The sequence below is a fragment of the Sycon ciliatum genome, chromosome 5 (assembly GCF_964019385.1).
Source record: "Sycon ciliatum chromosome 5, ocSycCili1.1, whole genome shotgun sequence".
Classification (NCBI taxonomy): Eukaryota; Metazoa; Porifera; class Calcarea; order Leucosolenida; family Sycettidae; genus Sycon; species Sycon ciliatum.
Genome location: NC_088647.1, coordinates 22,503,106 through 22,527,093, shown reverse-complemented (window position 1 = coordinate 22,527,093; position 23,988 = coordinate 22,503,106). Strand labels below are relative to the sequence as shown.

Sequence of the window (23,988 nt, the reverse complement as noted above, 5' to 3'; positions counted from 1 at the left end):
CTTCTCTCTCCATCTCTCCGTCTTTCTCTCCAAGTGTTGTTTGACCTGAAATAAGAATGGCATTGCGCAAGTCCTGGGGAATTGTATTAGCTGCATTTTGATATGCAGATCATATACTGGGATCCATATATGGTCGCACGGTGCAAACCTCTAACTAAAGACCACCTGCTACTAAAGACAGCTTTTGCTGGCACCAAGGGGTGGTCGGTAGTCACAGGTTTTACTGTAGTTAAATTTTCTGTTGCTGAATGGTGAATGTAAACATGGTAGTCTAGATGTACATGTATGTCTTCAGCTCACACACACACACACACACACACACACACACACACACACACACACACACACACACACACACACACACACACACACACACACACACACACACACACACACACACACACACACACACACACACACACACACACACACACACACAGAGTCACAAAGACAGTATACTAAGCAACGAACACCTAGCCTACATGATACCAGTTAATCAGCTATGGTAGATGTACGAGGTGTTGACATGTCATGTCGGCATGGAGACGGCCTTTCCATGGTATCTGGAGCTGTGAAAGAACTCAGTTCTGATTTGACTAGCTTAGGTATTCTGGTGTGGTGAAACAATGGCAGTATGAAAGGGAGGACGGCCTATGCATTGTAACTGGAGCTGCTGAAGAACTGTCTGCTTGATGTACTTAGTTTTCTGTTGTGGTGAATCAATGGCAGTATGAAAGGGAAGACTGCCCTACATAATCAAATTATAGATATGAGAAATGTCGCAGAGCATGTGATTTCAGCAGACGTGTCACATGATTGGCAGACACTGGTTTGAACAGTGCTAGGATAAGAAGTGCTATGGAAATGTTTTGCACTGACACTCAGGGCATGACCACAGATACGTAGTGTCGTCACGGGTTTGAAACCGTGAACAAACTGCCTCTACGCTCCTCGCCACGCCACACAACAGAGAGCCAGTACAAATTGTTAGAGAGCTTTTCTTCTACTTCATTTCAGTAGGCGACTGGGGAACTCATAAAGAAGAACCAACACTGACTCTTTGAAACGAATGTCTAACAACTGACGTCGACCGTCGGACAACTGACGACGAACGTCGGACAACTGACTCTGACAACGAACGTCTGACAACTGACGACTGACATGGCAAAAGGAAAACATGATATCAGAAATTGGTGCCCTCGTCAGCACAAAAAGGTGCACGTGTCAACAACAAAGCAGCGCAGCAGCATGTACGGGTCAGCAACAAAGCAGCGCAGCAGCATGTACGGGTCAGCAGCACAGAGACACAAATACAGCAGCAGCTACGACGAAGAGACAACACGTGCAGCCACATGTACACACAGAGACACAAATACAGCAGCAGCTACGACGAAGAGATAACACGTGCAGGCGCAGGTACAACACTATCCCCTACCAAAAAAAAGACATCCACTCCTGTGGATGGAAGCAAAAGTGAAGTGTATAAAAAACGGAAGAAGACAGACCGGAGAAGAAGACAGAAAGACAGGGGAAATGAAATATGAAGCAACATAAACAGGCGACAATAAAACACAAAAGAGGTGGGCCACAACTGTTGAACGCATGACGAGTAGGCCAGGAGGGTTAACACCAGTCGGGAGCCCCGCAAAACTGTGCACCAATCAACGGAACCTGCAAGCAACAGATTTTGCAAAGGATCCCGGCTGGCGAGCTGTTCGACCTGTGTTTGTCCCTTTGGATCTTTTATTCTTAGAACAGCACCAACCTAGTATGCCACCCATCCACCAGTCATGACAAAAACAAAAGTACAAATGCATGAGAAAACAGGTTATGCCGACGGACCCAGCGACGCTTCCAGGAGCGGCGAGACCAACAGCACGCACCGGCCGAGAAGAAGACTGGGGCAGCAGGACGCACACTGGCCGGCTGTCCGAAAACCGATGGCGCTACAGAAACTCCGAGAATCACAGGACACACACAGAAAGAGAGAAGGACTGACGCAAACATCTCAGCCATCACAAAAATCAGAAAAGCACACGAAGGAAGGGAAGAACAGCCAGGAAGAACACGTCGACTGAAACAGGAGCAATTAATCAGTGAGGACACCATTGAGGACACACAAACAAATCGGTTACCAATACGCAAAAAGATAATGAAGAAAAACCACAGGGCGCTACCCTGAAAAAACCCACAGGGATCGAACCTGAAAAAACCACAGGGATTGAACCTGAAAAAACCACAGGGATTGAACCTGAAAAAACCACAGGGATTGAACCTGAAAAAAACCACAGGGATTGAACCTGAAAAACACGGAACTTATAGTACATCCGCTCGCAAAACCAAAAAAACCGAAGAAAAAAACTGTCAGGCACTGACTGGAAGGCACAAGGGCTAACCAGCAACACACGGAAACCATAACACCCGCAAGGCAAACCGATACAAAAAAAACGCAGGATTCCTGCAGATCACCAAGCAGACCGTGGCTCACCATGATCAGACGCCCACCCAGACGAACTAGAGAAACCCACATGCCGAAACACAATTATTACAAAACCATACGCTCACAAAAAAATTCAACCTGGATCAAAAACGAGAATCCTACATGAAGTTCACACCTCCCACCAAACCGGAAGCCAACAGCTTTCCTACCTTGTTGACAGTGCATGACCGAGCCTGACAACGCTCTACACCATGTACACAGAACATGGAGAAACTACTACTTAAACGGTAAAAACACGAAACAAAACAATATGGATCGACTACATACGAGGCAGCACCTCGAGAACGTTCAGGTGGACATCTAAACAAATCACGCGACACAGTCACACTATCGGAGCAGTCCGACGGCAACTCCGTGACAAGCACAAGTGCACAACACAAGACGAGATCAAAGCTACCCATGCTGAATGCACGACGAACATGCAAACACAAGTTCCAGATTCGAACGAGTAGCGCACGAACAGAAATTTGAATTTTTCATACACAACAGTACAGTACAGGGTAGTCAGAGCGACACAACTAACACAACGGGGCGAACTTCCAACGAGCAGCAAGACTACACTACGAGTACACACTCGAACACAAGAGAACAAGGTTCCACGGAATTCCTGCAGGGACCCGAGTCACCCGACGCAAAACTCCAAATCGAATACAAGGTACGGCAACACATTACGCAGAGCAGACAATTACAAAGGCATGCTCACCTGAGTAGGAGCTCCGAGGATCTAGGAAAGGGTTGAACAGACGCAGCAAAGCGGAGCCATGGCGAGAACGCGAAGAGGAAAACGAAAAACACCGGCCGGAGAGGGACGAGCTTCTGGGTCGTGGGTTCGATTAGTTGGGCGCCAAATGTCGTCACGGGTTTGAAACCGTGAACGAACTGCCTCTACGCTCCTCGCCACGCCACACAACAGAGAGCCAGTACAAATTGTTAGAGAGCTTTTCTTCTACTTCATTTCAGTAGGCGACTGGGGAACTCATAAAGAAGAACCAACACTGAAAACGAATGTCTAACAACTGACGACGACCGTCGGACAACTGACGACGAACGTCGGACAACTGACTCTGACAACGAACGTCTGACAACTGACGACTGACATGGCAAAAGGAAAACATGATATCAGAAAGTTGGTGCCCTCGTCAGCACAAAAAGGTGCACGTGTCAACAACAAAGCAGCGCAGCAGCATGTACGGGTCAGCAACAATGCAGCGCAGCAGCTTGTACGGGTCAGCAGCACAGAGACACAAATACAGCAGCAGCTACGACGAAGAGACAACACGTGCAGCCACATGTACACACAGAGACACAAATACAGCAGCAGCTACAACGAAAAGATAACACGTGCAGGCGCAGGTACAACAGTAGCGTGCAGAGAATGTGGTGCAACTTCAAGAGAATCAGTACTGAGACGATATGCACGTTGTACAGATGTATGAAGTTCTGTACTAAGGTCGTAGGTGTGTACAGACCCGGCTGGGTGTTCACTGTGTGATATATATGCGCATTTCACCAATTTTAGCATCATAATTAATGGAAAACATTCGCTTTTCCAGCTTCTTCATCTTTGTCGGGGGGGGGGGGCGGGGGGTTGTAAGAAATGCCTTCAGGGCCCATTTCTTAGTGGAAATAGTAGTAAACACAATAGGGTCGTGCACATTTTAAGGGGAAGTTAAGCCTAAAATCAAATTGTCGCCGGTTGTAGTCTTCGGGGTGCTGAGCTGAATGGTCTTGGTCCAAGGAAGCTGAGATGCTCCCTTCCTTCTTTAATCCCGATTGAACTCGCGCACTTCCACCGAAACTGGGTGACTGCGTCCTACTAGATGGGGATTTGTATGCAAAATGTCACTAAAAGCGCCATTTCGTTCTTATAAAAGCACGGATGACCGCGATTGGCCCATATGTTGTAGTCTTTTGGACGCTGAGTCGACTGGTTTTGGTCCGAAAAGGCTGCGATGTAGCGTTCGGCCCTTATTCCCAATCGAACGTGGTTGAACAAGCGGTCACGTGCTCCACCAGTCACCTGGTTACCATGCCAGCAGGCGACGACTTTCACACCAAGGCTCAACTCAAAGGTTCAAAGGTTCAACTCGAGTGACATAAGCTCGTCCAAACATGCTGCAAGTAAAAGCCCGCAGGCATGGTGACCAGGTGACTGGTGTACGCTCGAGCACGTGTAGGGCGCAGTCACCCAGTTTCGGTGGAAGTGCGCGAGTTCGATTGGGATTAAAGAAGGAAGGGAGCGTCTCAGCTTCCTCGGACCAAGACCATTCGACTCAGCACCCCGAAGACTACAACTGGTGAAAATTGATTTAAGGCTTAACTTCCCCTTTCATACCCAACCGGGTCTGCGTGATTCTACGAGATTCTACGGGATGTTGTGTATCTGTACAACGTGCATAAGGCTTTAAAAAAACCATCCTCTTCTAAGGGTTAATTTGCTCAAATGCATAGCAGTCAGTTAAATTCCAATGAAATGCTTGTGCTCAAATGGTCCTGCTAAACTGTTCATGTTGAAATTCTGGTGATGAAATAGGATTATTCCGGGTGTTGTAGGCTAGTTAAACCCAATTCATCGTGAACATATCCTTCCCATTTTCTTTAATGACTTCTTCCTGATATCTAAATCACATGATTGTATTGTGCTTTGTTCTGGTGTATGTGTATATATTGTGCAGCTGATAATGGCCAGTACGCAGCAGCTCTCAGTGAACTGATCAAGGAAGGTGTCCAGCTGATACCGTACGGGCGCCTGATAATGTGCGGGCCGGGCCGCACAGGCAAGAGCAGCTTCCTGCGATCCCTCCTGCGTCAAGCATTCATGTCCCAATTCGATAGTACTATCGGTGTGGAGCTGGAGAAGGTGATATGCACGATCGAGAAGCAAGGGTTACAGTATGAATGGAAGCAAGCTGAAAATTCTTACCAGCAGCAGTTGGCCCTGACGCACAGAGCTGTTGGACAAGAGAAACAGAAACGGAAAGCAGCAGCACTGAGACAACCAAGCGTAGAGATCTCGCAGAATGCCAGGTCCACATCCTCAACGACATCAACACCCGTAGCATCGCCATCCTTTGTTACTGAGGCTGAGCAAGTGAATACAGCCAGTGTGGGTGAATCTTCTCTCAGGCAACCTGATGACACCACCGATACCGGGTACTCTGCTCAATCTGCTACCAGTTCATCTGAAACTATGGACTCCCAAAATGTTTCCCCTGCATCCAAGCCAGAGATTTCACCTATGACTGCGCTGAAAGAAGAAACACCAGAGCAAGATGTCCAGCAACTACAGACGGAAATCAACTCAGCAACATTGAAGTTCGAAAGCTTCATTGAAGATCTGCGGACAGGCAAAAGCGAAGTTTTCACTGCAGAACATTTCAAGGATTTCACTTTTATGGATGTCTGGGACTTTGCAGGCCAGAAGCTGTTTGCAGCGATCCAACACATGGTCCTGGCCTGTGATCGGTGTGCATATGCTGTCGTCTTTGATGCCTCAAAGAAGCTCCAGGCCAGAGCGAAGCCGACGTTTGGTGTAGATGGTGAGGAACTGCCGCTTTCCAACAACCTGGAGCAGACGAACTTTGATGTCATGGAGACATGGTTCAACGCTATCCACGAGGTCATTGGAGACAGCGACAACGTACCCGTGTTTGCCATTGGCACACACGTGGACAAGTTACCAAAGAATCCAGAAGCAAGGAAGAAGGCAACTGAAGAGATAAAGAAGTACATATGGGCCAATGCAGAGGGAAAAGCATACGCCAACAACATCGACAAGGTGGTATTTGTGGACAACACACGAGCTGGTAAAGATCCGGAAGACCCAGCAGTTGTTCAGCTACGGCAAGACATCATCCAGCAGCTGCAGCATCAGTTCAATGTTCCAATACCAATCCGCTGGCTTCCTGTGACCATTTCCATTGGGCACATTGCAAAATCGTTTGAACGACCATGGTTATCGGTTGAAGAGCTACGTCGCTTAGCTATTGCTGTTGGTAGCATCTCCAGTGATGATTCTGAGTCCGATTTCCAGGAGATGGTGAAGTTCCACCATGGTCTTGGTCATGTGCTTCACTTTGTTCACAATGCCCGTCTTCGTGATCGTGTGATCATTGACATCCACTGGGTTCTGAAGACTATGTCGCTGCTCTTCTGTCCTGAACCAAAGGATTTGCAGAGCAAGCGTCTACGTCCACAATACGACTTGCTGACACAGAGTGGCATCCTCCTGGAAAGTCTTGCCATGCACCGCTGGTCACAGCACAATCGCATGACATCACGCTACACGGCCACAGAAGAACAGCGTGATTTCCTGTTTGAGATGGGTGAACACTTTGCCCTGTTCTACAACACCAAGACAACTGTGAGCGTGCCTGGTCAGAGGAAGGAGGTGACGACTCGCAAGTTCTTTGTACCAGCTCTGGTGGAGCGAGTTGCTCGTCTTCAAGACGAAGTGAGCAAAGGCAAGCCAAGTCCAGCTATGTACCTGTATAGTGGTGCAGATCGTTACTTTCCACAAACCCTGTTCTGGTGTGGTGTTGTGAGGTGTATGCAACGCTACAGTCCAAAGGTGGATCCAATCCTTTATCACACATCGGCACGTATTCTGGTGAAGGATCGTTTCTGGTTAGTCATGCGATACTTCCAGCATGGCATTCGCCTGTCACTGGAGATTCCTGTTGATGCTCGACCAACTGCTAAGTCTTCAATCGCCAGTGCTCCTTCTGTTGCTGCTACCAGTGGGGGAAAGTCAGTTGAGTCCGCTGGCATTGGAGCTGCTGCAAGTGAGGATGAGTCTGAAGCTATCAAGCTTTGTCACGAGCTTCTACCGTACCTGGAGTCAGAGCTTGACAAGCTGAAGGCATTCTCGCTGACTCATGTGGAGTTTGGCAGAGCTGTTCGCTGTCCGTGCTCATTCAGCCGAGATGCGTGTCGCAAACACAAGCAGAAGTCTTGTGTGGAGATTGGCTGTCAACACTTTGCTCCATTGGTGGAAGGATTGCGTCCACGCTGTACAATCGGAGCACGTCCATCAGTGGATATCAGTGATGTACGGCACTACTGGCCATGCTTTGTCGAAGACATACAGGTAAACAGAAGTCATAACTGTTAAATGGGAAGTATACTGTAAAATCAAATTTTCACATGTTGTAGTCTTCGGGATGCTGAGTCGAATGGTCTTGGTCCGAGAAAGCTGAGATGCTCCCTTCCTACTTTATTCCCAATCAAACTCGTCACTTCCACCGAAACTGGGTGACTGCGCCCTACTAGGTGGGATTTTGTCACTAAAAGTGCCACTTCGTTCTTATAAAACACGGCTGACCGAGATTAGCCCAAAAATTATGTTGTAGTCTTTTGGACGCTGAGTCGACTGGTTTTGGTCTGAAAAGGCTGCGATGCAGCGTTGGGCCCATATTCCCAATCGAACACGGTTGAGTAAGTGGTCACGTGCTCGTGCATACACCAGTCGCCTGGTCACCGAGCCTGCAGACTACAAAGGTTCAAAGGTACAGGTCGAGTGATAGGAACGTGCTTATACAGGCTGTAAGTTGTTGCCTGCAGGCACGGTGACCAGGTGACTGGTGTACGCATTAGCACGTGGCCGCTTGTTCAACCGTGTTCGATTGGGAATAAGGGACGAACGCTGCATCGGGGCCTTTTCGGACCAAAACCAGTCGACGCAGCGTCCAAAAGACTACAACCTATGGGCCAATCGTGGTCATCAGTGCTTTTATAGGAACAAAATGGCGCTTTTAGTGACATTTTGCATACAAATCCCCATCTAGTAGGGCGCAGTCACCCAGTTTCGGTGGAGTGACGAGTTCGATTGGGAATACAGAAGGAATGGAGCATTTCAGCTTCCACGGACCAAGACCATTCGACTCAGCATACAGCCATCCTGAGAGTATGTACCAGGCCAGTACATGTCAGGAAAGTGCTGGCCTGAGCCAGGGCAATCTTTTTATATCAGTTGCCCTGATCTGGAAGTGTTTTTAAATCTACCGGCTCCCACACCAAACAATCACACTGTACTCTAACCCAAACCAGTGTAGGTAATATTGCACAATACAGCATGCACTCGCTGGCTCAGGGTTTGCTGTTTCCATGACAACCACTTGCTTGTGACGAGAGGCACTGGCATGCAGGTACATGACTGTAATGATTCTTAATAGGTTTTTCGAGAACTGTTTCAACAAGCCCATTATACACAAATCTTTGAGAACTGTTTCAACAAGCCCATTATACACAAATCTTTGAGAACTGTTTCAACAAGCCCATTATACACAAATCTTTGAGAACTGTTTCAACAAGCCCATTATACACAAATCTTTGAGAACTGTTTCAACAAGCCCATTATACACAAATCTTTGAGAACTGTTTCAACAAGCCCATTATACACAAACCTTTGAGAACTGTTTCAACAAGCCCATTATACACAAATCTTTGAGAACTGTTTCAACAAGCCCATTATCAGTCGGGGAGATGTCCTATCCAGGACATCGCACTCTGAATGAGTCTGATTGGTTACCTGTCCCAGAGTTGTCATGGAAGCGTCGGTCGCGCACACGCGATGAAAAGAAGTGCTGCGTGAGCATTTCTGAATGTATGTGGAGGATGAACGATCGTAATGGCGATGGATTTCTTTCCGAATTGGTCAAGTTTGAGGGAATAGGCGGAGAATATCAGAGATCGGCGGGGATTGAGGTAGTGTATATTCGATTCGCCATCGAATACCCGACCGAATGGCCGTTTTCGTTTGGGGATTTCATGTGGGGTTTCTCGTAGCCACACGGCGCTTCTTTGGAAACGATTGGTTCTAATTTTGAATGTTTTGCCCCGTGCGTTCATTTCGCCCCAAACCTGGTCATGCAGAGGACGAAGACGAGGCAGCAGGCGCTAGGCCCGTAAATTACTGCCTGGAAGATATTGTTTAGCCAAAGCTTGCTGTTGGCGTTTTTGATTTCTTGGATACGACAGCTCTTGGCTAAAACTGGACCTTGGACGGTCTTTCTTGGATATCAACCCAGGACGTGGTGGTCATGGACGTATCGCCATCGCTTTCAGCCAGATCCTTCTGCTGCCTGAAACCAATGGCGAAAGCAAAAACTTTATCGCAGCAGCAGCTACTGCTCTGCTGAAAGTGCGAACACAAATTGCTTCGCCAATCCTCTTGTGCACTTGCAATTTTCAATGCAACCAGATCCTTCTGCTGCCTGAAACCAATGGCGAAAGCAAAAACTTTATCGCAGCAGCAGCTACTGCTCTACTACTGCAGCAGCTACTGCTCTGCTGAAAGTGCAAACACAAATTGCTTCGCCAATCCTCTTGTGCACTTGCAATTTTCAATGCAACCAAAACGATTCGCTTGCCAGTTCCTTTGTCCAGGCGAACTCCACAACGAGGAAAATAAAATTCGTGAAGGCAAGAGGCAAGATACGAATCTCGACTCGCTTGAGACAGCCATCAGGAGAACGACAACTAATTACTTTTGAGACGAAAGGCCTTCGTTGCGTTTGTTTTGAGTGCGACATATTCATCTTCCTCGGACGCGACACAAAGTTTTGAGTCACGTGTCACGATTACTATGGGAACAGCATAGTATGTATGCTGGGGCATGCTGGGTTCCGTGATGTCCTATCTAGGACATCACCAGGACTGATTAAACACAAATCTTTGAGAATTTACTTCCGCCGCATACATTTCTCTATAGTGCTGGATTCCCGAAATCGGAGTGCCAAATCTCCCTGAAAAATAGAGAAACTGTATTTTGCAGATAGAAAACAATAGCAATAGAAGCATTAGGAATTGATGTTGACAAATGCAATGGGGCTTGCAAGTCCTATACCACAACCAGGCCAGGGTCATGACAGCACTGAATTTACGATCCAATTGTATCTAGTTTTGTATGGATCCATGCACATTTGAGTTGTTTCCTTCTCCGTAGGGTGACAAATCTGCCCAAACTGACTGGACCGCTCCCAACCCCAACCCCCCCCCCCCCCCTAGTAGTGGGGACCAACTTCTGGCACTGAATTCAATTCAGTACACCTGCACTTGACACAATGAGGGTCTACCTGTCAGATATGTATTTTGCTATGGCCGGAGTGGATCCCCCTGAAGTCGTTATCTGGTTATCTGTTGAGTTCTGACTTCATCATTTTCAGTCCTGTACAAGTCTATAGTAAAGGGATGGGTGATTGGCTGGTGTAATTAATTTTCTTTGTCTGCATACCACATTGCTTTGTTTCGTTGATTCTCTCCAGACCGCAGAGCTTGCTGATCTTGAGAAGCCAATGCCCGAAATGCCAATGACAGTTGTGGAGCCCGCAGTCAAGGACAGTGGTGAGATGATTTCAGTAAAGTGTTCAGTTTAAAATATACCCTGGAAAGTACAGTGCTGCTCAATTAAATCCAATCATGTGAATCAAGTATGTGCTGGGAGTTGTCCAATCCTAGACCTGCAAACCGTGACTGGTTTGTGACCTGGTGCAGGGTGCAGGTCGCTGACTACTTAGTTGACTCACTCGATCAGATTTCATTGAGCATTCCCTGTGGAATACGGGAATGCAGGCTGGGAAATGAGACATGAGAAGCTAGTATAACCTGCCCATCCCTGATAACTAGAGTGTAGGGTTCACGCAGGGAACGACACACTGGAATTGACCATAATGTCGGGTACGAAGGCTGAATATAAGACTGGGATTATTCCTATAGAAACTTCTATTCAAATCAGATCGGTATTCAAACCTGTTATTTCAAATGTATGTTCTCAATACAACCAGGCTTGCGTACCGATACCTTACCTTGAAAATCAGGCTTGTTTTCAAAACAGTCTTCTATACAAGACAGCATGGCATGTACACAGGGTCATTGGACTACAGGGTGATTGATGGGAAAAGGATACACGGGAATTCATTTGCACGGAGTCACTAGAGTAAAGGATGTATGCAGGGGATGAGTGTTCAGGGAGTCAAGTACGGAATTGGGAATTTATCGTTTTCAATTGGTTCATGGTTTTCTGGATGAATAGCTGCTGCAGAAAATATTGCCATGTAAAATATCGACAATGCTGTCGTCCGCCTTTGATCTATAGTGCATGCAGCTCGGGCTTAACTCGGAGTTCTGGCCAAACATGATAGGTCGAGTACTTGCTCCCACCAGCATCACAGCCTAACAGCCCTACATGCGCTTGTCATGTCAAATCTTGTTGCAATGACCATGACCAACTGAGAAAAAAATGATATAAAAGTGAAAAAGACCAAGGAACTACAAGTTATGCCATAATGTCCAATGACATCACCAGTTACTAAACAATCAGCTCATGCGATAACATTGCACGGCACTGACATTTTCATTTTTATAGATTAATCCTTGGCTCTCCATCCGAGTCCATTCAATGTCAGATATGATTTCTTTATCTCGACCTCTCCATGCTCACATATCAACCAATGTCAACCAATATCTGTAAATAAAACTGAGCAATTTGAGTCCCCAGGAGGTGTGAATTTGCTGTTCCTGGTCCATATTTTTGGGTGAGATATGTGGGGACACTAGTACCGGATTAAATGAACTGGAGAGGAGTGAATGATACATTTATACTTGAAGTAGTTTTCTCCACTCACTGTTTGACACTGTGTGCTCCTTGGTTCTTTGACTTGCAGAAGTTGCAGCAACTGCCCAGAAGCCCGCGGCTGTGCCAAAGAGAGCTACAGCCTACCAGCAAGTGCTGTGCAAGCATTATGCTGCAATACAGAGTAGCTTAGCTATCAATGTGATGGACTGTGTCAAGAGCTTGCGTGCAGAAGGTCACCTCAGTACCGAAGTCGTCATGGAAACCAGAACCCTGCAGAAATCAGCAGGGCAAGATGAGACTCTAGATCACATGTGCGCTCTTCTGGAGAAGCTCCCCGATGACGGAATGTGCTTCTTTGTGGAGGATATCCTGCCGTCGCAAGGTCTGTCACACCTCGTGGAGACATTCCGTGTGTGTCCTGGTCCTGGAAAGTGTTCACTGCATCGCAATGACCTGCATCCTGTATCAGTGTGTTCCAGTGACAAGACACTGTCCATGCAGACTAGTGTTGATGCGTCCCAGACTGGTAATGTCAAGAGTAGTAAACTTGAGACTGGGGTAAGAACTCTACTCTCTACACTCTACTTTAAAATTCTGTTTGCTGATTGTACAGTGAAGTCTACCTTAGCAGTACATCAGCACTTCCTTGTGAAAACGTTTGAGGATGTGAGGATGCGCTAACTCCAAAGTGCACTCTTGGCCGAGAGCACATTGTGGAGTGATGCTGTTACTGTAAATTACGTAATGACCAAGTTTGCTATCAAATTGTCTCCAAGCCCTTTCGGAACCCGAGCAATTCCCATGAATCTGTCCTTCAATCCCCGCTGCAGATGTCTGATCTGCTCCAGGAAGTGCTGCGTTCAAGCTATGTGGAATTGAAGCGTAGCTTGGACGTAGAAGAGGGCATTCTGGACCGTCTCTATGCAGAGAGCATCATCACCCAGCGCTTCTGCAAGAAACTCCGTGCTATGGATGATCGTGAAGATCAGGTAATGCTTTTACTGATGTGTAGCTACATCTACTGCCAATTTAAAGTTGAATTTTAAAGGGGAGGTATACCGTAAAATCAAATTTTCACCAGTTGTAGTCTTTGGGTGCTGAGTCGAATGGTTTTGGTTCGAGGAAGCTGAGACGCTCCCTTCCTCCTTTATTCCCAATCGAACTCGCGTACTTCCACCGAAACTGGGTGACTGCGCCCTACTAGATGGGGATTTGTATGCAAAATGTCACTAAAAGCGCCATTTCGTTCTTATAAAAGCACGGATGACCGCGATTGGCCCATATGTTGTAGTCTTTTGGACGCTGAGTCGACTGGTTTTGGTCCGAAAAGGCTGCGATGCAGCGTTCCTCCTTTATTCCCAATCGAACATGGTTGAACAAGCGGTCACGTGCTCCTGCGTACACCAGTCACCTGGTCACCGTGCCTGCAGGGTACAACTTACTAGCCTGTTTGACCTTTTTTGGGTGCAGTCCTGTCACTCGAGTTGAACTCGAGTTGAACCTTGGTGTGAAAGTTGTCGCCTGCTGGCGTGGTGACCAGGTGATTTGGGCACCCAGGAGCACGTGACCGCTTGTTCAACCATGTTCGATTGGGAATAAAGGAGGAACGCTGCATCGCAGCCTTTTCGGACCAAAACCAGTCGACTCAGCGTCCAAAAGACTACAACATATGGGCCAATCGCGGTCATCCGTGCTTTTATAAGAACGACATAGCACTTTTAGTGAGATTTTGCATACAAATCCCCATCTAGTAGGGCGCAGTCACCCAGCTTCGGTGGAAGTGCGCGGGTTCGATTGGGAAAAAAGAAGGAAGGGAGCGTCGCAGCTTCCTCGGACCAAGACCATTCGACTCAGCACCCAGAAGACTACAATTGGTGAAAATTTGATTTTTAGGGTATACTTCCCGTTTAACTGAAAGTAGGTGTAGAGAGTATGTTTGTTGTGGCTGATTATCCTTCGGTCAGCATACATTGGCAGGTAGCAGCAAGACTGGGGTGTGCGGGGCTAAATACAATTTTTAGGATTTTGGAGAAGAAAATCATTTGGCTGTACCTGGAAAACACCGATCTTGCTTGTAATGGCACAAATAGTAACATCATCTAGCTGTGTACAGCTGGCCATGTATGTATTTGGACAGGCCGCTACTGAGCTACAGCTTGGCAAAGCGAGGGGTTACATATTGAAGATCAGAAATGTGTTGTTTGCCAGTGGATAGAAAATTGCTAAAAATGCATGTTGTCTGGGTATTTTCTATTGGAATGTTGTGTCTCAGGCAACTGTCTTCTTGGAAGCACTGCCGGGCTGTGGCAAGCAGGCGTTCCGTCAGTTTGTGTCCGCTCTGAAAGAGAGTGAAAAGCTGGCCCACCAGGAGCTGGCTGATCTCCTCAAGGAGAAGCTGCTGGAGATGACACCCGTAAGCATTTTGTTCTTGATACTTCCAGCGACATGCGCCATTCCCATTGGCACCGTTTTAGATTTTCTCTTATGGCCAGTATCATTATTGTTCAGTGCATGCTAGGCTTTGACAAAATCAGTTTATCAGGGTTCTAGCGAAAGCTGGGTAGGGGTGCACAGGGCCCCTACTCTTATTCAGCACCCCCACCCCCCTCCGTGAAAAGGTGGCGCCCTTTACTCATTTATAGATTTTTGTTTTTTTTCAGGCAATTCATTGAGAATGCAGTCAATAGTCACTAACAGAGAGGTCCTATAGGTATTCTTGCCTTCGGTGCAATCGGGCGTTCGCTTCTGTACGTTGCATTTTTCATGGCAAGACATTTTTGGAAAATGGGTTACGTGGTAACTGTTTCCCCTGCCCACCCCAGGCACGTAGCTTGTGTGTAGTCAGCGTAGTCAGGTCACCACCACACCAGCAAATGTCTGTTGTAGGTACTGCATAGTCAAAATAGGCAAAGTGACAGCATTATGAGTTTAATAGTGGCACACGGTCACCACACCACAGACATGCTCTGATACAGGGTCACCACACCACAGACATGCTCTGATACAGGGTCATCACACCACAGACATGCTCTGATACAGGGTCACCACACCACAGACATGCTCTGATACAGGGTCACCACACCACAGACATGCTCTGATACAGGGTCACCACACCACAGACATGCTCTGATACAGGGTCACCACACCACAGACATGCTCTGATACAGGGTCATCACACCACAGACATGCTCTGATACAGGGTCATCACACCACAGACATGCTCTGATACAGGGTCATCACACCACAGACATGCTCTGATACAGGGTCATCACACCACAGACATGCTCTGATACAGGGTCATCACACCACAGACATGCTCTGATACAGGGTCATCACACCACAGACATGCTCTGATACAGGGTCATCACACCACAGACATGCTCTGATACAGGGTCATCACACCACAGACATGCTCTGATACAGGGTCATCACACCACAGACATGCTCTGATACAGGGTCATCACACCACAGACATGCTCTGATACAGGGTCACCACACCACAGACATGCTCTGATACAGGGTCATCACACCACAGACATGCTCTGATACAGGGTCATCACACCACAGACATGCTCTGATACAGGGTCATCACACCACAGACATGCTCTGATACAGGGTCATCACACCACAGACATGCTCTGATACAGGGTCACCACACCACAGACATGCTCTGATACAGGGTCATCACACCACAGACATGCTCTGATACAGGGTCATCACACCACAGACATGCTCTGATACAGGGTCATCACACCACAGACATGCTCTGATACAGGGTCATCACACCACAGACATGCTCTGATACAGGGTCACCACACCACAGACATGCTCTGATACAGGGTCATCACACCACAGACATGCTCTGATACAGGGTCATCACACCACAGACATGCTCTGATACACGGTCATCACACCACAGACGTGCTCTGATACAGGGTCATCACACCACAGACGTGCTCTGATACAGGGTCATCACACCACAGACATGCTCTGATACAGGGTCATCACACCACAGACATGCTCTGATACAGGGTCATCACACCACAGACGTGCTCTGGCACATGGTCACCACACCACAGACATGCTCTGATACAGGGTCACCACACCACAGACATGTTCTGATACAGGGTCACCACACCACAGACATGCTCTGATACAGGGTCATCACACCACAGACATGCTCTGATACAGGGTCATCACACCACAGACGTGCTCTGATACAGGGTCATCACACCACAGACGTGCTCTGATACAGGGTCATCACACCACAGACATGCTCTGATACAGGGTCATCACACCACAGACATGCTCTGATACAGGGTCACCGCACCACAGATTTAAGAGCTACACCCCTGCGCCCTCCTACTATTTTGACCTGGCTAGAACCCTGCCGCATTAGTATCTTAGTGTTGTAGTACGTTTTTTGTTGTAAAATGTTATTTTGTGTACGTCGTGTGGTCATCGTGTGCACGTGGTGTTGGTGCATGCGCGTGTGGCTGTGGTGTGAAAAGCAGTCTTCGTCTTGAGTTCGTCATGTCTAGTTGTGTTTCCGTAGTCGTCTTGTAATAAACAGTCTTTCTAAATGTAGTTATCATCGCCCATTGTATAAGTGTGGAGATGGCACGGGGCTGGGAGCAGGGGGGTGCATAGAGCAAGACCGAGCTTTTCGTACATGATTGTACAAGTATGTTCTCAATGATTTGTGGACATGTTGAAGCCATTCTAACTGGTCTATTTCATAACCTTCCTCCATGCTCACTCAACGTCGTGAGGGTGCAGTACAGTCAACTTTGCATATAACGGCACTCGGCCGGGCATCAGAAAAAGTGTCCTTATTCGTGAAGTGTCGTTACACCCGAAGTCTCATTACATGTATACAGGCAGGATGGACTTTTTTCTGGGCATGGACATTCTGTCGTTGTTCGCAAATTGTCGTTATATCCGCAGTCGTTATTAGCGAAGTTGACTGTATACATTTGTAAACCTTTAAAGGTTCACAGAGTAAAACAATGTTCATTATGTACAATGTAGGGGTGAAAGTTGTCACTGAGATCCCGAGTTCGAGTACTCTGATCTTCTCCGATCGAATATTCGAGTATTCGAGTATTATTCATCTCCTAAAAATTGCACACCAAGGGCTTTAAAATAGCATGGTACAACCCTGATTGAACCGAGTAGCAGTCATTTTTCTCAGGTATATTGGTTGGTGGGTCAATTGGGCTCTCTCTACTCGAGAACAAATGTTCACCACACAGTCTGCACATCACCTTCTGCCGACTGCTGCCCTGAAACTGCAGATTTCTGTAGAAAATGCATGTACCATGTATGAACGAGTACTCTGATTTATTCCGAGTACGATTATTTAAAAAAAACCGAGCGAGTACTCGAGTACTCGGTATAATTGTTTCACCCCTAGTACAATGTAATGCATAGAATGTTGTTTGAAGCCGGCAACATGAGGCTAGGAATGTGTGTTGCTTCCGGACTCTGTGCAGTTATGAATGTATCTTTGTGTATGCTTTGTCCCTGTAGGGTCTGTGAAGGTCACTCTGCTGGTGGACCCACCATGAGCTGCTATGTACCCACAATGAGCTGTATCAGTGAATGGTGTGTGTAGACGCTACTAAACGATCGTAATGTTTCTGATCAAGTGTGTTCAGGTATTCCAAGACATTTTCCAGTTGTTTTTCTTTTACTCTGTCTTGAGATTTTGTCTGGCATCCTAACTGATGTAGATATGATTGAATTACACTTTCCTTCATGCTGTATTATTGCTAGAGTTAATTGCTCAGTGAAATGGTTGAAAATGCAAGTAATATATTAGTTAGAGTGTAATGAAATCCACACTCTACTGCACTGCTAGTTTGTATTTGCTATCTATATGTGTATAACCGCTAGCTGTGCTGCATTCTCACGCTTCTTTTCAAATTACTCTAGCTATATAACTGGTTGTTTTAGTGATTCTTACTATGTGACGATGTTCCACTGATGATGGTCACACGAAAACGTTCTGGAATTGTTTCATTTTAATTGTTTATACATGGTTATGAGTGCACAATTGATATTTTCATTGCTATATATGTGTATGCTTCGCTTTGTTGCACGGAAACGTGATCCCTGTTGGGATACGTTTTGAGCTGCTCAGCTGCGCTAAAGAGCCTAACTGTTGGTGCCTTAATATATTATAATTCTACGAGTTTATTGATTTTACAACCTTTGTGCGATTTCTCTCCGGATCGTTCAAATTTACAAGAGTACTGTCTGTTTCATGATTTCAATACTATCAGATATCCTTGATTCACCTTTCCTTTTAGCAGAGCTCATAGTTTTTTTTTCTCTCTTCAGATTAGCCTATGTTCTTTCTGCGCTTGTAGTCTGAGTAGTCAAAAAAAACGTACTCAGCGTCACATTCACGTCTGAAAGTTGCATTACCTGAGATTATGGAGAGTTACTCGGATTGCAAGAAGTTTGTACTGACGTATACTGTATGTGGGCTTGTACGAGTTGTACAGTATTGCTTGATCTCTATGCTTGACGGCATCACACGGTTATCACGAAACTGAACTATCACAATGTCAGACCGGGAATACCTCATTAGTGCAACGGGAAGATGGCTGACTGTACTTGCTCAATATGATTGTATACTAGTTGTTAGTTGGACAATGGCGGGTATTGAGTGGAGTTAGTACAGTGTACATTCTACTTGTACATGTACTGTTGGTCGCTGGGTCTGCCTAGTAACCTACATGAAAACTGCTCTTATTTTCATGTACGTGTATAGTGTACTCAATGCACATTTGAGTTACCGTGTATACATTGGTATGCTGTGCTTGCCGTACGGTGAAATTCTAACCTGGCCTTTCTTGGGCGGCCAACAGTACTCACCTCTTTTGGTTTCCTAAGTTTTGAGAGAATGTACAGCATACCGCCTGTCTCCAAGTTCTGTCGTGGACATGGAAATCCGGTCGCACGTCTAGCGGCCCCAGGGCGCTGGCCATGCAGCCGTGGATAACTTGGACATGCATGGTCGCATCGGATCAACATGATTTTGTGCACTGCACACAGCGTTCTGTACAGACTGAGGGCGCCGGCCCCGGTCAATCGACTGGATTTCCATGTCCGCTACAGTATGTATGTGACTTATGTAGAGACTGTGGGTTCCGGATTTTTTGTGTTTTCAGCCTAATGAAGGGCCAGTCCCGAACATTTGGTGGAATGTTTTTTCGCAGTGAAGAGACAGACTGTTGTTGGGGTTGGAGAAGTGAATCACACTGTATGTTTCAGTGGTTGCCTTGGAGTTTAGGGAAAATTAAAGGGGAAGTTAAGGCAAAAATTAAAATTTCACCAGTTGTAGTCTTCGGGGTGCTGAGTCGAATGGTCGTGGTCCGAGGAAGCTGAGACGCTCCCTTCCTACTTGAATCCCAATCGAACTCGCGCACTTCCACCGAAACTGGGTGACTGCGCCCTACGAGATGGGGATTTGTATGCAAAATGTCACTAAAAGCGCCATTTCGTTCTTATAAAAGCACGGATGACCGCGATTGGCCCATATGTTGTAGTCTTTTGGACGCTGAGTCGACTGGTTTTGGTCCGAAAAGGCTGCGATGCAGCGTTCCGCCTTTATTCCCAATCGAACATGGTTGAACAAGCGGTCACGTGCTCCTGCGTACACCAGTCACCTGGTCACCGTGCCTGCAGGGTACAACTTACTAGCCTGTTTGACCTTTTTTGGGTGCAGTCCTGTCACTCGAGTTGAACTCGAGTTGAACCTTGGTGTGAAAGTTGTCACCTGCTGGCGTGGTGACCAGGTGATTTGGGCACCCAGGAGCACGTGACCACTTATTCAACCATGTTCGATTGGGAATAAAGGAGGAACGCTGCATCGCAGCCTTTTCGGACCAAAACCAGTCGACTCAGCGTCCAAAAGACTACAACATATGGGCCAATCGCGGTCATCCGTGCTTTTATAAGAACGAAATGGCGCTTTTAGTGACATTTTGCATACAAATCCCCATCTCGTAGGGCGCAGTCACCCAGTTTCGGTGGAAGTGCGCGAGTTCGATTGGGATTCAAGTAGGAAGGGAGCGTCTCAGCTTCCTCGGACCACGACCATTCGACTCAGCACCCCGAAGACTACAACTGGTGAAATTATAATTTTTGCCTTAACTTCCCCTTTAATTAGAAAATCATTTGGGTGTAGCCGATGCTGTATCCCAAGCAAGCGTTGGCCTTTTTCGTGTCATTTTCACAATACATGATTCACCATAGCAACGAATGAAATTACCCCGCCTAGTTACCATGGTTACTACATTCTAGTCTTGCACTGGCAGAGACTGCGAATCTCACGTGGCCACTGCAAAGTGCAATGAATGCATGCCCCCCTCTCCCTAAGGGGCCGTCCGTAAATATCGATGTTTTTTTAGAGACGATATTGGTGCGTCTGGGGGGGAGGGGGTTTGAGCCATGTGCGTCTTTTCGAGCATCAGAAAAATATCGATGTAAGTTTCGCCGATCCCTGCACGCGGACGTCTAAATGGCTATACAAGAAATGTGAAACCAGCTTCCGTTCGCGGAGCTAAAACTCGCGACACGAGAACAAAATCAAAAATTGGAAGCTGTACGCCCATGGCGAATTTCAAGAGCAAAAGAATGAGCCTATTGATTGTGGAAATCGGCCGAACGATGCCTGCAGGAGACCTTTTTCAAGACGTAGAGGCAGTGCGAACAAACACGGACGAACTCCACAAGAGTTTCCAGTCTTCACTGTCTGAACAAGGATTTGAAAAAATTCAAGCCCGAGCGTAGCCGCTTTGGCTACACCAGTACACGATGGCTGTGAGCACTGCACTGCAGCGCCAACCCGGTTCGCTCCCCCCAGGCGATGCAGCTATTGCGTGAGTGCGGCGGGATTTTCACGCCTACACCGGACCCTCAACATCCTGGGCACTTCATGAGCATCCAAAAATATTGATTCCATGATCTAGATGTACATGTGCGTCTTCTGGGGGGAGGGAGGGGGGTCAAGGGAGAGAAGCACCAATATCGTCTCTAAAAAAACATCGATATTTACGGACGGCCCCTAAGTAAGTATTAGTTAGTCCCCTTACTGCCCTTACTGGGCCTTACTCCTTAGGCCGATTCCACACTACACCAAATCCTGCCTAAAAAGCCATTTTTCAGGCACTTTTCAGGCAAGTTGCCATGGCGATCACTTTGAGGAACGCGCGAAAGTGAAAAGTGCTTGTTGTCTACAAAGCAACACCAGCACCCTCTTTCAAGGCAACTTTTTACCTTTTCAGGACACTTTTCTGACTTTTCTTCAGCCTTTCGATTTTTTTCCGAATGTGTTCCCTGTCGTATCTTTCAGTTGTGGTGAGTTGTGGGCTGTCAACAATGCCTAGGGTCATGTTTAGCCAGGAGCTTGAGGGCAAGCTGATCGAGCTTTGGAGCGCACATTTGAGGCGACCTCCGGGCGGTACAGTTCGCAGGAGCTACGCCGGAGGAGATCGCCATCAAGCTGAATTTGTTTGCTGAACAGCTCCGGGAGGAGGCAATCTATACTGCGTCGATCGTCCATTCCAAAATTGACAACATGAAAACGAAGGCGAAAGGACTGTACGAGACATACACAACGAAAACTGCCACCGGAATGCCTGTTGGCGAGGTTGACAAATATTCGACCTATGATCTGGAATCCGCCTACACAGCGCGCGGTAGCGTTGTCAAATTTCAAGATTGGGCACGCGAAAATGGGTGATATTCGAGGATTTGGACCAACAAAGAGCCTCTCCGGCACTACCGCCGTTGCTCCATCAAGCACAGGAAAGCCTCACAGTCTAACCTTCAAAGCAAAGTCCCGTAATCGGCACTTGTAGGTGTGAATGCAGCTTCACTTTATAAGCCACTTTATGCCTTCAAGGCAAAGCCACTTTCGGCGTAGTGTGGAATCGGCCTTAGCCTAGGCCAAGGCCAGAAAGAAGGCGCCAAACCGGCTCAGTCCGTAACCAACGGCCTTCGGATCGACCCACCGCGTACCGGGACGCGGTAGCCACCAACGACCCAAGCCGGCCACTACGGAAATCATCATACATGTAGCTGTTCCCGTAGCATCTGAACTGCACTGCATGCGTCGGTATGTGTGTGTGTGTGTTTGGTGAAGACGCAGTTATTACCGGTCCGTTCATCTGCAAAGAAGAGGTACAGGACCATTGTGTTTGATAGCAGTTTTGTACACTGTAGTCTCCTGGGCAGCATACCCTTGTCCCAGAACCAGAGAAAGTAGACCTGTTCAGTATCACCGAAAAAAATCATTGTCGGTTCGTGTGTCCGTCGGTGACAACGAGGTCTAAACGACAACGGTAACATCGTTGCGTTGTTTTCTCTCGATCGAGTCAGCGTGATGTGGTGATGATAAGCCACTAGTGTGACTTGTGCTGGAAAACCGAAGCTGCACTGTATCTGCAGCTATCCAGTATTTACGGTAAGGTACAGTGCATGTATACACTATGTAAACATGTCACATGACTAAGAGGGGTAGACCTTGAAACCTTCAAGCAGTACAGTCAGTTATTGCCAGGCTGGCAAGATGGGTTGGAGTCATCCTATTTGGAGAATTGATTTAGATTTTCAAGACGTGAAGAAAACCCGTGTTAACGATACCTACATGTAGTTGTATTGCAAGTCAAATTCACTCTATGGAACGTACTACAACAGTAGTGCAGAGATACAGGGAAATAGCAAAGGCAAAAGAATAATTACAGTAGGTATCAGTTATAGCGTGGGTGTTTGAAAAACGACATTTGATTCTTATTGCCGATATTTCTTACACACGATAAATCACGTGTGACATATCATATGCGCGCACGTTTGACATGTGGGCACGTACACATGATACACACGGATCAATCGGACTCGCGGTCGTGCTAGGCGACTGCGGAGCAGCGGATACAAGAGAAGACGGAAGAAAGAGTCCGACTGGACAGAAAAAAGTGATTCTCCAATGCTCCCTTGGACATAACTCTCTTTTTGTGTTGAATATTATTGTATTGAGTATGCACAGAGCACAGATGTTATTACTACAGGCGATACACTTTGCACTAATCTGGCATATTTTGCTACCCAAAATCCATTCTTAGGGCCGATATATTCTACTATGCGATAATACTGCTTGTAAGAATAAATATACACATAAAATATGTGTTATGATTATGAAAAAATGAGTGTTCATTCTTGTAAGCAGTATATTCTTGTATACGGCCACACTATAACCGATACGCACTGTATATTGATTGCGCTTCACATGGGTCAGCGCAGTTCTGTTCACGTCATGCTTGAGAAGAGTATTCGACTTCATATGCCCAGAACATTGCCCCTGAACACTGTCCTCAAACTGATGCATACTTCCCCTGTACTCAAGTACTTGTATATCCGTCTCTATTTTAATATTTCCCGAAACCTTATACATGAACCTCTTGCAGGGGCGTCGGACACGCTACGGTCACTATGGTATTGACCGTACCACTCTTCATCCCGGGTACCCTGTGAATCAATAAAACACACTGATCTGAGGTCTAAATTTCGAAATTTTCATAGGACCCCCCCCCAACCCCACGAGTAAATTGTACTTCAGATGGCTGACAGTACCATTCTAAAATACATTCCAACACCCCTGCCTCTTGTCATTCACACAGCGTTTACATACAATGGAGTTCACCATGAATGCAGTGAATGGGATTTTCTGATTTTGACCTCTTTGGTTGTGGGTCTGATCAGTGATCAACTCACCTCCCATCACTTTAAAATCTGCATCTGCACCCTTGATCCATAGAGGGTGGTGGAGTTGCTGCGGATTTGCAAAACTCAGTCTAACTGAGTATCACGTGAACCATGAATATCTTTTACAAATGATGTAGTG

The 23,988-nt window shown here is 46.8% G+C and overlaps 1 protein-coding gene and 1 long non-coding RNA gene across 3 annotated transcripts in view; one reads left to right on the top strand and one right to left on the bottom strand.

Annotated features, from left to right (window-relative positions):
• Nucleotides 1-23,988, top strand: part of LOC135818069 (uncharacterized) — a 159,346-nt gene that overhangs the window by 113,811 nt on the left and 21,547 nt on the right. The window contains exons 7-9 of one of the 2 annotated variants that reach the window (XM_065331388.1): nucleotides 12,905-13,063; nucleotides 14,347-14,487; nucleotides 17,607-18,825. The exons of the other annotated variant lie outside the window; for it this stretch is intronic. Of the exons in view, the coding sequence (XP_065187460.1) occupies nucleotides 12,905-13,063; nucleotides 14,347-14,487; nucleotides 17,607-17,615 (309 nt within the window). The 3' untranslated portion in view covers nucleotides 17,616-18,825. Of the gene's footprint in view, nucleotides 1-12,904; nucleotides 13,064-14,346; nucleotides 14,488-17,606; nucleotides 18,826-23,988 lie in introns of those variants that run through there. 2 annotated transcript variants of the gene reach the window in all.
• Nucleotides 1,399-3,735, bottom strand: LOC135816675 (uncharacterized). The gene is made up of 2 exons (XR_010553454.1): nucleotides 3,204-3,735; nucleotides 1,399-1,955 (listed from the first exon to the last, which is right to left on the bottom strand). It is a non-coding gene; the product is annotated as an uncharacterized LOC135816675 (long non-coding RNA).